Source organism: Rhinoderma darwinii, chromosome 2 (genome assembly GCF_050947455.1).
Source record: "Rhinoderma darwinii isolate aRhiDar2 chromosome 2, aRhiDar2.hap1, whole genome shotgun sequence".
Classification (NCBI taxonomy): domain Eukaryota; kingdom Metazoa; phylum Chordata; class Amphibia; order Anura; family Rhinodermatidae; genus Rhinoderma; species Rhinoderma darwinii.
This window is the reverse complement of record NC_134688.1, coordinates 374,458,363-374,474,858: the sequence shown is the minus strand read 5'-3', so window position 1 is coordinate 374,474,858 and position 16,496 is coordinate 374,458,363. Positions and strand designations below refer to the sequence as shown.

Genomic DNA, 16,496 nt, shown 5'->3' with positions numbered 1-16,496 from the left:
ACACGACCGTGGTGATTTTGCGATCCGCAAAACCAAGGACAACAGCAGATCACACAGGTTGATAGAGATCTGCTGTTGTCACCCAGTGAATGTATGGCCACATCAAATTCTGGTGGATATATGTATGGATATTCCTCATGTACTCATTTTTTGGATATTCCTTTTCTTTTTCAGAAAATCAGTAGCATCATTTTCTGCACTGTTGAAGATTTAGATGAACTCTTTGATGAACTTAACAAAGAAGGGAAGGGATACCTTACTTATGAAGAATTCACTTCTGGACTCAGTACGTGTTAAATATTTTAAAACAGTTATACTATTTGCAGAGAAAAGCTTTAGTAAATATATAAGACCTGCATATGCCCACAATGATGTAGCTCTCCTCTAGGAGGAAGAAAATTGTGTCTCTACTGCCACCTATATGTAATGCTGGGTGAAATAGTATGTGCTGTACTAGAGTGTTGGTAAAATTAGGCTTATAGTGACATTGCATGTATGTGAGGGGGCAAGAAAGATTTAAATGAAAACCTAAAAGACAGTTCCATGCAGCCTTTTATCACTCCCAATTACCCATATAAACTAATTTTAGTATAAACTAGCCAATCTTCACAAACTTGAGCTACACCTTAAAAAAAGCGCTATAGGGAAGCTTGTAAACTAGCTAAGTAATGACTCAGTGCTTAATTGATGTAGTTATGTATAGATAGATAGACACATATGTATATATATATATATATATATATATATACACTATATACTGTACATACACATTACTGAGGACAAATGTTAACCTTTGCTTATTCCTCAACACCCATGAGATAGAGTATATATATATATATATATATATTATTTTTTTTAAAGTTTCAAAATAGAGTGAAGAGTTTATTTTTAGATCGACACTAAATTCTTTAGGACTGGAACACAAAGGGCCCTTTCATCTCCAACATCACAGCTAATTCCTATTGTCTTTTTTTGTCCTGTATCCATTTAGATGTTAAGTGATACATAGTAATAAGAAAGTGGTCAAAGAGCTTCAAAGAAATGTAAATATTGTCCTATTAACTGACGTCCATGTTATTAGCAGAACAAGCACTACATAATATACCATGGTATTTTAGATTTACCTTTTACATTCATTTTCTATCTCATCATTTCATACAGAAAGTGACCAAGTAATTTCCCAGTGTGTTTACGAGTGGTGGTCCTATCATATTCAGAAAACAGAGAGGAAGGGAGAAAACAGTGTGGAAATGACATGTAACAGAGTATAGGTGCCCACACACATCCAATGTTTATGAGCAACAGAAAATGAATACAGTGAGGATAGTGGGATGAATGTATTTTCCAATAATAGCGGTCATGTAAAAATCTTTCTGTTTTCCCTATCTACTGCATTTATTTTTACATCTAAGGCCTCATGCACAAGACCTGCATTTGTGTCCGCAATTTATCTGCATTTTTGCAGATTAATTGCGGACCCATTCATTTCTATGGCCCCATGCACACGACCATGGTTTTCATAGATCCGTGCTGGGGCCGCAAATCCGGGCTGCAAGAATTAAAGGAAAGTCATTTTACGGTCCGGATTTACAGGTTCACACTATTAGTGAAATAATTATTTTTTTGTTGTGCATCTTTGAATCCTAATGACAACAAAGGCTTTTTGCGGTCCAATGGGCCACAACAGATTCGTGGTTTAATGGCCCACATAACCACTATGGTCGCGTGCAGGGGGCCTAAAACTGGGGTAGGCAATTTGACTTAGTTCAGACCCAACTGCTACACATTTTGTAGCAGAACAGCTGCGAATCTCACCCTTTGCATTGCATTGCAATGAAAATCAGTGGAAAATCCGCAACATAATAGGCTTGTCGTATCATGCCCTCACATCTACTACAATAATAAAACATATTCATTAACATTGTACTGTAATTCTGCTGTTGACTTTTAGTGCAGAATCCGCACTGAAAATCTGCTAATTTGAACTCCGCCTTAGAGGTAAATGTGATATGCCTGGAACCATGGCTTGAGTACAATATATAACACTGTGCCCAGTATTTATATGTTTTACCCCTTTTAGGTATGATAACATTTAACTATTGTTAATGTAGCCGGGATAGCCATATAGCTCTTGGTTTCTTGCAATGCTTCTAGGATATGGGACAACCAAGTGTTGTTTAGTATTGCCATGGACCAGATTATTGGATGAAGATTTAGTCTCCCTCTTATAGTCATAATCTTATATATATTTTCTAAAGTTTATTTGAAGCCCGATTTTTCATTGGTTTAAAATGGATCACGTCATCGAGGCCATGCCCGTAATCATGGGCCGCAATTACGGCCCGTAATTACGGGCCCATAGACTTATATTGGCCACGGGTACCTTCCCGTATGCTTACGGGAAGGTGCCCGTGCTGTTGAAACATATGGAACATGTCCTATTTCAGGCCGTAATTACGGCACGGGCAGGCCCATAGAAGTCTATGGGGCTCCCGTAATTATGGGTGGCTACGTGTGTGCACCCGTAATTACGGGAGTGTTGCTAGGCGACGTCAGGGGATAGTCACTGTCCAGGGTGCTGAAAGAGTTAACTGATCGGCAGTAACTCTTTCAGCACACGGGACAGTGACTACCGCTGGAGTTAATAGTATTAAAAGTTAACTTACCTTCTTCTTCCTCCAGTTCGGCCTCCCGGGATGATGTTTCATCCCATGTGACCGCTACAGCAAATCACAGGCCAATCATAGGCTGCAGCGGTCACATGGACTGCCGTGTCATCCAAGGAGGTCGGACTGGATGACAAAAGAGGGACGCGTCACCAAGACAACGGCCGGGGTACGTATGAACTTCTTTTACTTGACTTATTTTACTTTCTATCGCTGCGGAAACTCTGCCCAAATGGGCTGCCCCTTCTCTCTATTCAGAGCTGATAGAGAGAAGGGGCTGCCAATTAGTGCAGAGAAAACGGGTCCATAAATACGGGTGAAATAGTGGTGACACCGGACCCATATTTACGGGCACGGGTCCGTAAATACTGGTGGAATACGGGTCGAATACGCGTGACAAAGGACCCGTATTTACGCCAGTATTTACGGGAGGAAAAATATACGTTCGTGTGCATGAGGCCGAAGTTGTCTTTATTTCTCGCATTCCCCTCGCTCCAAATGATTTTCCTTTCGAGTTCAAGCGGCAACAGTTCCCAGTACGCCTTGCCTTAGCAATTAAATTCATATCGAGAGGTAGAAATTAAATTCATACTGAGAGGTATTAAATAGTGAGATTTTACTATATATATACCGTAAGTCAACTTCCCGAGCAACGCCGGGTACAAAAGCTAGTCATATTATATAACAGCAATGCAGTTAACTAATAGGTAACCAGAGGCGTCATTTAAAGCTCCTTGGCCCCAATTCAAAATTTGTAACAGACGCCCCCAATTTCAATGTGTCATTTATAGTACTGGTCTCCTCCAAGGGGACATAGGTTCTTTTAGGGCCCCTTTAGGCTCAAGGGGACTGAGGGTCACCAAAACCTCTGCTCTTCCTTTGCTTACACTTCTGTAGGTGACAATGACAAACAATTGGAAGCTACATTAACACCATCATGTTGCCAGTGTGTTACCATCCTGATTTGTGCAGGTAACTGTGAAATCTAGTATTTTATAAACTCTATGTCTTAGTTCACATGTTGCAGTTTTTTTTATTAGTTTCATGCCTATTTTTAGCCCAAAGCAGAAGTGAATCCTAAAGGAAGGAAAAGCATAAAGCATCAATTTACAGTTGGCTCAGGAAAGTCTAGTGGCGTGACTTATTGCCATGACTGATGGTATGACTCATTTGCCATGGACACCCAACCATATAAGTACACAGGAAATTAAATTAAAGAAGGATGAAGACTTATGCAGAAGTTAGTAGGGGCCCTTCTGCTGATTCAGTGTATCCTCAATGTGACAAGATTATATACAGACAGGATATCACTTTATGTTTGTCTTGAAAACTGAATTACTCCGCTCTGTGTATTGTAGAAAACTTCAGCAATTTAAGCGGCAGTCAATGGAATCAAACACGGAAAAGAAAATCGACAAAAAGAATGGCAGAATTTCCTCGTTCTCTGTCATTAGAGGATGCTGACACAGAGGAACGGAAACAATTTAAATCATTTATGGAACAGCTTGGAGCACACAATGTGTTTGAAGAGTGAGGTTTTTTGCTTTATATTACAGGATAGATCTCTGGCAATGTTTTTTGTTACAAAATTGCTTATTCTATTGATTACGTCTTTAAACATCATAAAAAGTTCACAACTAGAGGGAGCTTTCTGCATACCGCATACTGTATTTTGAACTCAATAATAAAACAGTATGCAGTAAGCTCCTAAGCTTCCCCTAGTGGCGATTGCAGGCAGTCTGAATTTTAACATTCTATGCCTATGCAGGCGATCGGAATAATTACAACCATGATAATGATATATAAAAAAAATTATGTTTTTCATAAAAAGGACATGGTGTTAAAACATGGACAAACTTCAAATGTAGATACTCCTTATAAACTATTAATGGCATTCCATAAATTCCACAAGTACACAGTCCTAACTATTCTTTTCCTCCACTAATCAAAACATAATTTTCTACGGAATTATCAAATAATGCAATAAACAGAGTTATTATTAGTCTGACATTTGATGATCATACAGGCTGCAACATCATAAATGATACCAGGCAATTGATCCAAGATCCCAGAAGATATGGAGGTTATACTATATTATACTATATTAACGTTCTTGGGCTTTGATAATATGACGACTAAAAAGATGTCATTTGATATCACCCATGTGACTGTATGTGCTGTTACTTTCCAAAACTGACTTGTCCTCAGGAAGGTCTCAACCAAGTTAATATCAGTTATAAACAAATCTAAAATAGTTTTACTATGGGAAAAAAAATAAAAAAATAACAATTTTTTTTACGTAATCTGGCCATTCACCCCTCAGATCATTACTACTAGGCTATCATGCAGACTTTTTTTGGAAAAGAAAAAAACAACAAAACATTAGTATTAACTTTATAAGTACTTTGCAAAATAGGCCAATTGTCAGGCCAAGCTGTAGTGCATGTTACTGCAGCATCAGACTACACACAGTTTGTAACCATCGAGACACATACAGATGTACAAATCCTTATCTTGACTCTAATAACTTGCTGCAACATGATAACTTATCATTTAAGCAATTGAAAACCATTGAAAAAGTCAAGTTAAACTTTCTTGCCGCTGTGTATATAATACTTTATGTTAAAAGTCAAGTTAAAGAGGCTCTGCCACCACATTATAAGTGGCCTATATTGTACATGATGTGATCGGCGCTGTAATGTAGATTACAGCATTGTTTTTTATTTAGAAAAACGATCATTTTTGACGGAGTTATGATCTATATTAGCTTTATGCTAATGAGTTTCTCAATGGACAACTGGGCGTGTTTTACTATATGACCAAGTGGGCGTTGCACAGAGGAGTGTATGACGCTGACCAATCAGCGTCATACACTTCTCTCCATTCATTTACACTGCAGATAGCGATATATCTATATCTCTATTTGCAGTCACATAAACACACTATAACGCTACTCATGTGTCATGACAATGAATATACATTACCTCCAGCCAGGACGTGTTATTATTATAAAATTAGAGATCAAACAAAAATAATAAAACGGTTCATTTTTTTCAAGTGAAACTGAAATCTGGAAACTGTGGACCAGGCTTGGACATGAGGAACCTTATTTGTTGGAGAATCTCGAGGAATTCTTGGCAAAAGTCATAAGTCAAATCAAAGAAGCCAAAAAAGAAAAGGAAACACTGGAAATGATGTTAAAAAAGTAAGTTCACTATAACAATATAATAATAGTTCAATTTAATTAAGTAACTTTTCCTAAAGCATTAACCGCAAATGAAAATCATACAATAAATCTTCTATGAAGACTAGACTGCTTTCTTGTGCAATGTAACGTAAAAGGATTTCTGTAAGAATTAGAATAACGTAAATGAAGATGAGCATGATAGTTATTTGTTCTTTCAAGGGAAACATATTCGAGAAAGAGCGAGAAATTGTAACGAAGCATAAATCAACATTACACAAACCATAAGTAGACATTACATGCACTCTGACCAGCCCAGGTATATTAGGTTACTCCTTTGATTCATGTAAGCTTTGTCGAAAAAAACCCTGTCCATTTTGGATGAGCTTTCACCAATTTTTGGAAACAAAAATCAACAGTCTTATGGTAACTGAGATTGTGCAAGTATCCGATTGTTTCACCAGACATATACCCTGAGGAGCATATGTATATTGTTTGTAACACCATTTTTAACCATCTTGTGGGTACGTACATAGGTTGGTGTATTCCAATGTTTATGTATATAAAAAAATAAATGAAATCTTACTCCTGCCTCTGTCTCCTGTAAATGTCAAGTATCAACTGATCTGGTGCTGCCAGTCCTGGATTCATATAGGTTGAGACTGTAGCATAGTTAGGGGAACTGGTAAAGGCATGTGCCCTGGATTTCCGGAGGTGGGAGGATACCAAGCCATTTGCCTTGCATTTTAATACCGGGCCAGAGCAGTGAAACAAATCTTTGCCCAGCTGAAGGAAAGCCTAGATAGATTTCTGGGTTGGGACCGGATGCGTAGAAGGTAGTCTTGCACAGCAGACTTGCAGGACTTGATAGCAGGTAGACTGCAGGATACCATTATTAAAGACGTGTAGGATAACCTGGGGTATCTGACATTTACCCTAAAACCCCTATCATGGAGCTATGAACTTTGCTGCTGATTATCACCAAATTGCAGTCCCAACTATAGCCTTCAGTAGATTACCAGGAGCAGCAGGTATAGGATTTCCTAAGTGTAACCAGTTAGAATAAGCACCAGTCAGCAGGTAAGAAATAGTTGAACAAGCCAGAAGTGTTCAATGAAAGATCAAATGAGAATCCAAAATATGTAATCAATGGGAGGCAGAGGTTGGTAACAGCCATTCAAGAGGAGAGCAGAGTCATACTCGATAGTATAAGCCAAGGTTTCTCAAACTCGGCCGGGTAAATGGGCCGCACATAGAAAAAATGTGAAGTTGACGGGCCGGATTACTTTCAAATTTGATACAATACAAAAGTGTTGTTAATCAGTTATTCAAACTACCATAACAATACTACATTACTATAACAATACTACATTACTATAATAATATTACATTACTATAACAATACTACATTACTATAATAATACTACATTACTATAATAATACCGATAGATTTAAACTTAACGGAGATTTGTGAGTTTACTCCACGTGCTTATTTTAACAATCCAGTTTTCCAGTTTAAGTGTCGCTAAATGCAGTCTGGCTGCTCAGTTGGCAGCGTTTGGCAGACACAAGAATATCAAGATTGGCCAGCCCCTTTTAAGATAGATACTGCCACACACCCATCCATAGATAATGCCACAGTGCCCTCTGTAGATAATGCCACATCCCGCTAGATAATGCCACAGTGCCCTCTGTAGATAATGCCACAGTGCCCCTGTAAATAATGCCACAGTGCCCTCTGTAGATAGTGCCCCCCCCACACACACCCTATAGTTAGTGCCACACACACCTCCCTGTAGATACCTCGATTGGGGCTCCCTCTAGGGAGTGACATCAGGGGATCCTCCTGTACTGGAATGTGATGTCAGAGGCAACCCCAGAGCCGGAGTTCCAGAGCAGAGCACCAGTATAGGCTCTGCTTAAGCACTCTGGGGAAGCCCCTAACATCACTGTCTATATATGGTCAGTGGTTTCAGGGGTAACCTCAGAGCCGGAGTCCCAGGCAGAGCATTTATAGCGCTCTTCCTGGGACTCCAGCTCTGCTCCTGACATCACTATCCATATATGAACAGTGATGTCAGGGGCAATCCCAGAGCCGGAGTACCGGGCAGAGTGCTACTACTTCGGCCTGCTCTCTCCTCTCCCGAGGGAGCTACGGTGCCCCGTGGGCCACAGATCACAGCCTCAGGGGCCGCATGCGGCCAGTGGGCAGCGTGCTTGACAACCCTGGTCTAAGCAGAGGTTGGCAATGGCAAACGGAAGTAAGTATTATACAGTGGGCAGAATTGAAAGAAGAAACAAGATTTACCCCTGGTGAAACAAAAAAATGACATAGAGGACTAAAACTTAGATGAGGAATAAAAACACTGGACAGCAGAGGATCAAAATATGGGGTAGGAAGGACTACAAATGTGTATGGATCTTGAAGTTGGCAGGTATTCATTGGCAACAGCAACACATGGTAACAAATAAAATGGCCCAGCAGAATAAATACGGCAGCATGTGCTAGAGCCCTGCAGGTAGAGTTCAAAATCCAGGAGAAGCATGAGAATAAATTCTCTGAGACCTTACATTTGTTTTAAGAAGTACCTGTGATTGAGAGAGCATTAAAACAATAGGATAGAAGGTGGCAAATCAGCCAGACTCACTGCCCAAGTCAGTGCACGGTAAAATCTCTATATTTCATGTTGAGTTCACTTTCCTTTCGAAGCCCTGTTCACAGTGACCCTTCTAGTCTATATTTTCACTATTAAAATGAATATTCCTTGCACAGGAGGATTGCTGAACATAATGTAGAAGTGCAGCGTCTATATGAAGAAATGGAACAGCAAACGCGTGAGGAGATTAAGAGATTAACCAATGAGGTAGGTTTTTAATTTGCGAAATAATTATTTACTTTCTGTAAAGTTTAAACATTTAATGACCGCCCAGTATATTTTGACGGTGGGCCGTGAAGGTCCCGAATCCACAGCGACCTCTTCTGTCATTGCTATAGAAAAAGATAATGAGCGCTACAGTGAGTGCTCATTTTCTAAGCAGGAACTGTTACTTACAGCTCATGTTCTTAGTGAAGCCTCCTGAGTACAGCTGTTCCTCCATACCTGCCGTTCAACCCTTTGACCGCGGCGCGATCAAAGGGGACTCCCCTCTTGGATTGCATCAATAGATGTATTGTTCTAATAGCCGATTCCATCAGTTTAGCTGCAGTAGGATTTCTGCAAGTTCCATTCCAATGAATAGAACTGATTTTCAGTTGTAGCCATTTCTGCAACAAAATCTGTTGTGTGTGAATTCACCTGGCAAGGAGGTTACTGCTTCAAGACTTCTGATAGACATACTACTGAGGAGAAATGTCTATCAGAACTCTTAATCTATATTTCTTCTTATTTGAAAAGAACATATTTGTGTCAATTATAGAGGTAAATTTTAAAGAACTATTTTTATGAACACCATTTTTCTAGAGAAATACTCGTAGCAGTATCCACACTAAAGAAATGAAGAGTGCCATAGACGTGAAAAATAAAGAGGTGCAGCAGCTGATTTCTGTTCAAAATGAGGTAAGACATCTTATAAATGGAAAATAGACTGCAAACAAAAGATTCATTTAAAGGTCAAATTCTAATACAAAAGGGTAGAAATAAGTAGTGAAAAAAGCATGGGCTAAAATATTAACAGTTAATAAGTTACTACTATTACTTAAAGTCTATGTACACATTTGAAAACTTTTTTTTTTTTTTAAATAAAAATATCAGTGTTTGGTGTAACTTTATAATTACTTTTTCTTAAAAATTATTTTAACTTTTTGAAATACAGCTGCTTTGTATTCTGTATACAGAGCAGCTGTATCTAGTGCTGAGACCAGAATCTGTCAGGTCAGCGGCACCGACAGGTTCAGTGACAGCAAGTCCTGCGCGTCTCTGACACACAGGTTCATAACTTAGATGTGATCGATAACAGGAGGACTGACTGATACTGAACCCGTCAGTCCCGCTGACCTGACGGATTCAGGTCTCAGCGTTAGATACAGCTACTCTGTCTACAGAACACAAAGCAGCTGAATCTCAAAGTAAAAAATAACTTTTAAAAAAAAAATGTGTATGTCTGATATTAGTCTATGTCTACTATATTTTTCAATATTAAAAATCATGTGCAAATGGTTAACACTGATGTCGCACTTGATGACCTGTTATTTTGTAGCGATTTTACGCTTGTGCTGGTTGAATGGCTATAGCACTTTTTTTTTCTTGACTGCTAAAGTTAATTTTGGGTCCTTTGTTCATGACAGACAAGGGTTAATAGCCCTAATAATCTAACAGTTGTCTTGTCTAGTCACATGACTATTTTCCCGGAGATTCATGTGATTGTTTGAAACAATAGAGATAGTGCCACATCCATAGTTGTATACACAGCTTAATGGCCCTCATTTAGCAAAAGTGAAGTCATTTTAGCCCATGCCCTTCTACATGAACCAAAGATCGGGCAAACTAGCGTTCATATGAACGCTTGTTCTCGATCATTGCCCTGTGTAAGGGGGAAACGCTCATTCATCAGCTGATCGCATCTTTTATGCAGCACAAAATATCATCATTGTCGGCAGCACATCTCCTTCTGTAAACAGGGAGATGTGCTACCGACATGATGCAAATGCATGGGGACGAGGGATCGTAGCAATGATCGTTTGTCCCCATACTAGTTTAAAGGGAGCAACAAGCTCCGATTGACAAGATGTAATATCGACCATCGCTTGTTTAAAAGTAATAAACACGGGCGATATCTGCCCTGCCCGTGTAAAACCACCTTAAGTTATAGCTCGGTAACTTATTGACTTATAGTATGCAGTAACAAAATTATAGCTGAATATATGTTCTTTAATAAATAAATTTGTCACAATATACATCAGTGCTATTAGCTTTTACACAGGCTAAAATGACCCCACATTTTCGGCATCAGGGTCTGTATGGAATGGAGATGCAACTTTTTTTCCTCCTTTTTGTTTGGGTTGAGGTCAGGGCTCTGTGCGGGCCACCTTTTCTTTATGGGCCTTGCTTTGTGGACTGGGGAACAGTTATGCTGGAACAGAAAAGGGCCTTCCCCAAACTGTTCCCACAAAGTTGGAAGCATAACTTAAGGGGTTAACTGTCATGATGGAAATGAACCTGAATACATTTGATATGCACTGGATAAGCACAAATATTAATTTATAATATTACAGTCTATACATGTTATGTGTTTTATGTGATATTCTGAGGTCTAAATGCTGGTTGTTACAGTTAGAAAAAGAGCTCTACAAGCTACGGAGTATGGAACGGGTTACAAAATCAGAGAATGAGAAGTTAAAACTAACCAACCAAGATTTAGAACTTCATTTGGAGAAAATTCGAGATCAGTTATTCGAAGCTCAAGGCTCCCTGAGTGAGATGAAACAGAAAATGGTTCAACATGAACAGTGAGCGAAAAAGTCTTACATTTCTGCATTCTATACTTATAACAAGTATTGTTTTATAAAAGTAACACAACGTTATATTTTATTTGCACAACTGTACACAAAACTAATAACGATATTTAGAATGTATCGCATTGATAAGGCCTTAATCTGAATCTTCCAGGGTACACATATATCCTTGGTATGTGTGTTAATAGTTAACTTATAATCTGATTTCTTTCCAGAAAGGCATTTATCCCCATACATACATCTCAACCATCACAATATTTTGCATTGAGGCCCAGGAGCTTCAAGTTAAAGCTCTGTTCATAATTGCATCATGGTTTCCGTTTATGACGGAAACCCGGACGCATTGCCGGATCCATTGTACGATGGATACCCCAGGTGATCGGTGGACCCCATTGGCTTATACTGGGGTTTGTTGGGTTTACACCGTGGTGTCCATAGTTTTGACAGGAAGAATAGCACTGCATGCCACGCAATTCTTCCCATCGAGTTTGACGGAGCCTCCAGCGCAGAAGTGATGAGAACCTTATGCATCTGGCTGATGGTGAAGCATTTTTCCCTCTAGACATAGTAGATACCCACTAAAAGAGGTCTCGGCCATTGGACAATAAGGGTCATGGCCTCCTTACCAACCACCAAACAGTTATAATACACTTGAGTCGGTTAAAGACAATGCCTATGTGCAACATTTATCTCTTTTTGCAGACTCTGCACTTATATTCTGGTCATATGCCTAGATGGTCAGACTACCTGTGCCTGCTTAAAAGTTATTGGCCCAATACAGACCCAGATAATTAGACAGATCTCTGTGTTAAGGTTTAAATGTTTATACATAGTGATTAGATCACCCCTAAGCCGCCTTTTCTCCGAAAGTAATAACCCCATTTTTGCTAATCTTTGGTACACGAATCCACCCATTTCCATACTAACATTATCCTATTCAGAATCTTTAAAGGGTTTATCCGGGGACCAAAATAATAAATTTTTGTGAAACGAAGTAACTTACTAATGCACTTTAATTCAAAATTCTGTACTAAATGGTGCAGTTCAAACCTCTTGAATTGTTTCCGGAAGTGCTGGAGCTTTTCTAATAATGATGACGCTCCGAAACGGCCACACGTGACTGAGGGCTTGCTTCATGTGGTGTTCGTGAACATGACCGCAAGGGGCTGTCACATTGCCTTTTGCTTGAGTCCCGAGCGGAGCATCAGCTAGCGCTTTGCTCGGGACTCCAGCCCTGCTCCTGACGTCCATATTTGGTCAATTCAGAGGTTTCCTATCGCTGGAGCTGATGTTCTGCCTTGGAACTCCACAACTTCTGCTTACGCCATTGTCAATGTCCATATATGGACAATGACGTCGGCAGAAGTACTGGAGTCCCCGAGCAAAGCATCAGCGATGCTCTGCCTGGGGACTCCAGCACTTCTGCCCATGTCACTGCCCATATATGGACAGTGACTTTGGCAGCAGTACGGGAGTCCCCAGGCAGAGCATCAGCCCCTGAATTGACCAAACCCCTGAATTGACCACATATGGACGTCGGGAGCAGGGCTGATGCTCTGCTCGGGACTCAAGCAAAAGGCAATGTGACAGCCCCTTGTGGTCATGTTCAGGAACAGCTCATGAAGCAAGCCCTCAGTGACGTGGGGCCGTGTCGGAACTACATCATTATTAGAAAAGCTCCAGAACTTGCGGGAACAATTCACTTAGTTTTACATAACTATATTATTGCAATGCAATTTTTGGTCCCAGGACAATCCCTTAAAACTTCAGATTTCCCCTGGACCTACAATATAAAACATTTAGTATTCATATTTGCTTGATATTTTAAATAGTTAAACATTTGTTTCATTTAGGGAGATAAAGGATAATGAAGAATCAATAAATATTTCAAATGCTCAGGTAAGGGACCTTCATCTAATCCATTGGTTGTATAATAAAGTTGATAATATAAACTATATATTGTTCCAACACAGATGGCTGAGCTGTAAAAATAATTTTATAAACTTCTTCAATTATATTTTAATACATTTAACATTTTTAAATGGAAAACCAATAGCAATAAACCAGTACAAATTTATCACTGAAGCTGACAGAAAAGCACCTCCAAACTTACCACAAAGTTGGAAGCACACAATGTTTGCTGTGGAATTAAAATTTAAAAGAGTTGTCCCCTTTGGACAATCCCATTTTGTTTAAAGGACTCACCCATGATCAGCTGATCACAGGGTGATGTCTGCTGGAGAACCCCTTTCTGGGGGAAATTAACAGCAATTGTTTAATATCCCTGCAGCGCCACCACAGGTGAAATTAAGCATTATACATTGAAATCAATGGACTGTCTATGTAATGAGCAGACATATTCTGGTTCTAAAAGCGCAAGAGACGCTCTGTGAAATTTCCCATTCTCTGCTTTTTAGTCTTTCTGGCCAACTTGTCCAATTTGCGTTGAATAATTGATCAGCTAAATACGAATAGCACATTTGCATTTTTGTGTTTTTTTTCCCCTTTATGTTTATCTAGAGCCTTAAAAGCTATGTACACATTTTTTATTACTATTAAATGAATGCATTTAGTGTTTTTAAGCAACTTTCAATATCACTTTTATTCATTTTTTTTCTTTTTAATATATGGCTTTTATGTATACAGAATACATAGAAGCTGTGTCTTAAAAATATATATTTTTTTAATATAAGTAATTTTGCTTAAAAACACTAAACACATTCATTTAATAATAATAATTAAAAACTTACAAAGTTGTACATAGCCATTAAAGTTGATGCCATGTCATTAATAACAGAGGTCAAAGCTCCTTTTTCTGATGCAGAGCTTCAAATCTTCTTTGTAGACATAGTTAAAATATAATATTTTGGCTAAGAGGAGCTTCCTGTATACTTTTGTATTATTCAGTTCAATGTATAAAGATTATGCAGTAAGCTGATAAGCCTCCCCTAGTGGTGACTGCTGTCAGTCAGAATGTTATCATTTATCTCTATGGCTGTGTAAAAGGAAGCCGAGGTTTAGAGCGCCATACTGAGAAAAAAGAGCTTTAGCCCTTAAAGGATATATAAAGAAATTGTTGAGCACATAAGAGCTGATTAGGCTTCGTTCACAACTGCATCAGGGACCCATTCTGACGTTCGAAGTTTTCCATCTGACCGGCACCCTGACTCAAACAAATGGAAACCATAGATTCCGTTCGCATTACTATTGATTTCAATGGTGACGGGTTCCGGTGCCAACGGTTTCGTTTTGTCTCAGTTGTGCAAGGCTTCCGTTGTTTTGACAGAATGAAGAGCGTAGTAGAGTACGGTATTAATTCCATCAAAATGACGGAACCCTTGCACAACTAAGACAAACGGAAACCAATTGAAATCAATGGTGATGCAAACGGAAACCTATGGTTTCTGACGGGAAGCTCCGACGGAATGCCAGAACAGGACCCTGACACAGATGTGAACGAAGCCTTCTACAAAAAAAATGGGAGTGTGTAAATGCACTACTTTTTATCACTAAATTATTTATTTGGAAATGTGTTTTCTGTCAATGACACATAAGACAATATGCCTAATTCAATTGAAAAGACAAACTTGTAATGCTGCAGGGAAATCAACAATTTTGTTTTGGAGGGGGGGCAGGGGGTAAACATTAACACCCAAACCCCCCCAAAAAAAAAAATGTCTTGTGTATTGGGGGGGGGGGGAGTTATGGGGGGACGACAACTAGGAATGGGATGGCTGGGAATCTGGGACTGTTGGTCTTTGCCAGACAAAGGAACAAGATAGCAATTATCGAAATGCTAGCAAAACAAAGTACAACTAGCACAGTGGCTTGATGCAGCAAGGAACTATTTGTGGCACACTCATAGCTGCCAACAGTCCCGAATTTCCTGGGACTGTCCCAAATTTACAGAGACAGTCCTGGTAAGTTACTGTCACTCTGGCCCGGGATTCCGGTGCCCCAGGAGGAGCCCCTGACTTCACTGTTCATATGGGAACCCCTGACGACGTCACTGTCCATAGATGGACAGTGAAGTCAGGGGCTCCTTCTGCAGAGGAATCCCCAGCCAGAGCTTTGTCGACGCTCTGGCCGGGGATAATTCTCATAGAGGGAACTCCTGATGGCGTCACTGTCCATATATGGACAGTGAAGTCAGTGGCTCCTCCGGGAGAGGAATCCCCGACCAGAGCATCAGGAACGCTCTGGCTGGGCATTCCCCTTCTAGAGGGAGCCACAATGGCTCTATGTACAGGGGAGAGGGGGTCTTTGGCAACATCTACAGGGAGGGGAGTGTGTGGCACCAGCTACAGGGGGCTATGTGGCACCAGCTACAGGGGGGCTGTGTGGCACCAGCTACAGAGGGGGCTGTGTGGCACAAGCTACAGAGGAGGCTGTTTGGAACCAGCTACAGAGGAGGCTGTGTGGCACCAGCTAAAGACAGGGCTGCATGGCACCAGCTACAGAGAGGGCTGTGTGGCACCAGCTACAGGGCGAACTGTGGCACTATCTACAGAGGGCACTGTGGCACTATCTAAAAAGGGGATGTGTGGCACTATATACAGAGGGCACTGTGGCACTATCTACAGGGGGAAATGCGGCATTATCTACAGGAAGCAGTGCGTGGCACTATCTACTGGGGGCAGCCTGGAACACCATCTACAAGGGGCACTGAATGTGGCACTACCTACTCTGTGTTTTATGCTACCAGTAGTGGTAAGCACATATCGCCAAGCCCTAGTGATAAAGTGAGACATCACCTGACTGTATACAACTGGATAACCAGAGGGAGAGATACTGGCCTCCATAGTAGTTGTCAGCCAAACTAGTGTAGACATTTTTGTCTGTTTATTTGTATGCAGAAATTAAGGAAAGAAAGCCACGCCCACAAGCCACACACACCAGTTAAGCCATGCCCCACAAGACACACCCACCAAAGGCGCCTCACCCTAAGTGTCCCTGGAAAAAAAAAAAAATGTTGGCAACTATGCACACTAACACTGAGTGGCAGAAGCTGCAGAGCTCTATTCAGGTCCCTCTAGGGGGTGAAACTGGCGTCAGGGCAATGCTACATTTGTTCAGATGTTTCATGCAATGCATGATTTGGCGGTTCAGTTTAGCGATCCACTGTGGGCAACTTGGGCAATTATTTACTTTCCCTGAACCATGAACAGCCTGATTTTGAAGAAATGTCAAACCT

The 16,496-nt window shown here is 40.3% G+C and overlaps 1 protein-coding gene across 3 annotated transcripts in view; it reads left to right on the top strand.

Annotated features, from left to right (window-relative positions):
• LOC142741362 (EF-hand calcium-binding domain-containing protein 4B-like) overlaps nt 1-16,496 on the top strand; it is a 118,475-nt gene that overhangs the window by 64,438 nt on the left and 37,541 nt on the right. For all 3 annotated transcript variants that reach the window (XM_075850742.1, XM_075850743.1, XM_075850741.1), the window contains exons 3-9: nt 175-286; nt 4,025-4,196; nt 5,725-5,871; nt 8,624-8,714; nt 9,312-9,407; nt 11,121-11,296; nt 13,156-13,201. In XM_075850742.1, the coding sequence (XP_075706857.1) occupies nt 175-286; nt 4,025-4,196; nt 5,725-5,871; nt 8,624-8,714; nt 9,312-9,407; nt 11,121-11,296; nt 13,156-13,201 (840 nt within the window). The remainder of the gene's footprint in view (nt 1-174; nt 287-4,024; nt 4,197-5,724; nt 5,872-8,623; nt 8,715-9,311; nt 9,408-11,120; nt 11,297-13,155; nt 13,202-16,496) is intronic.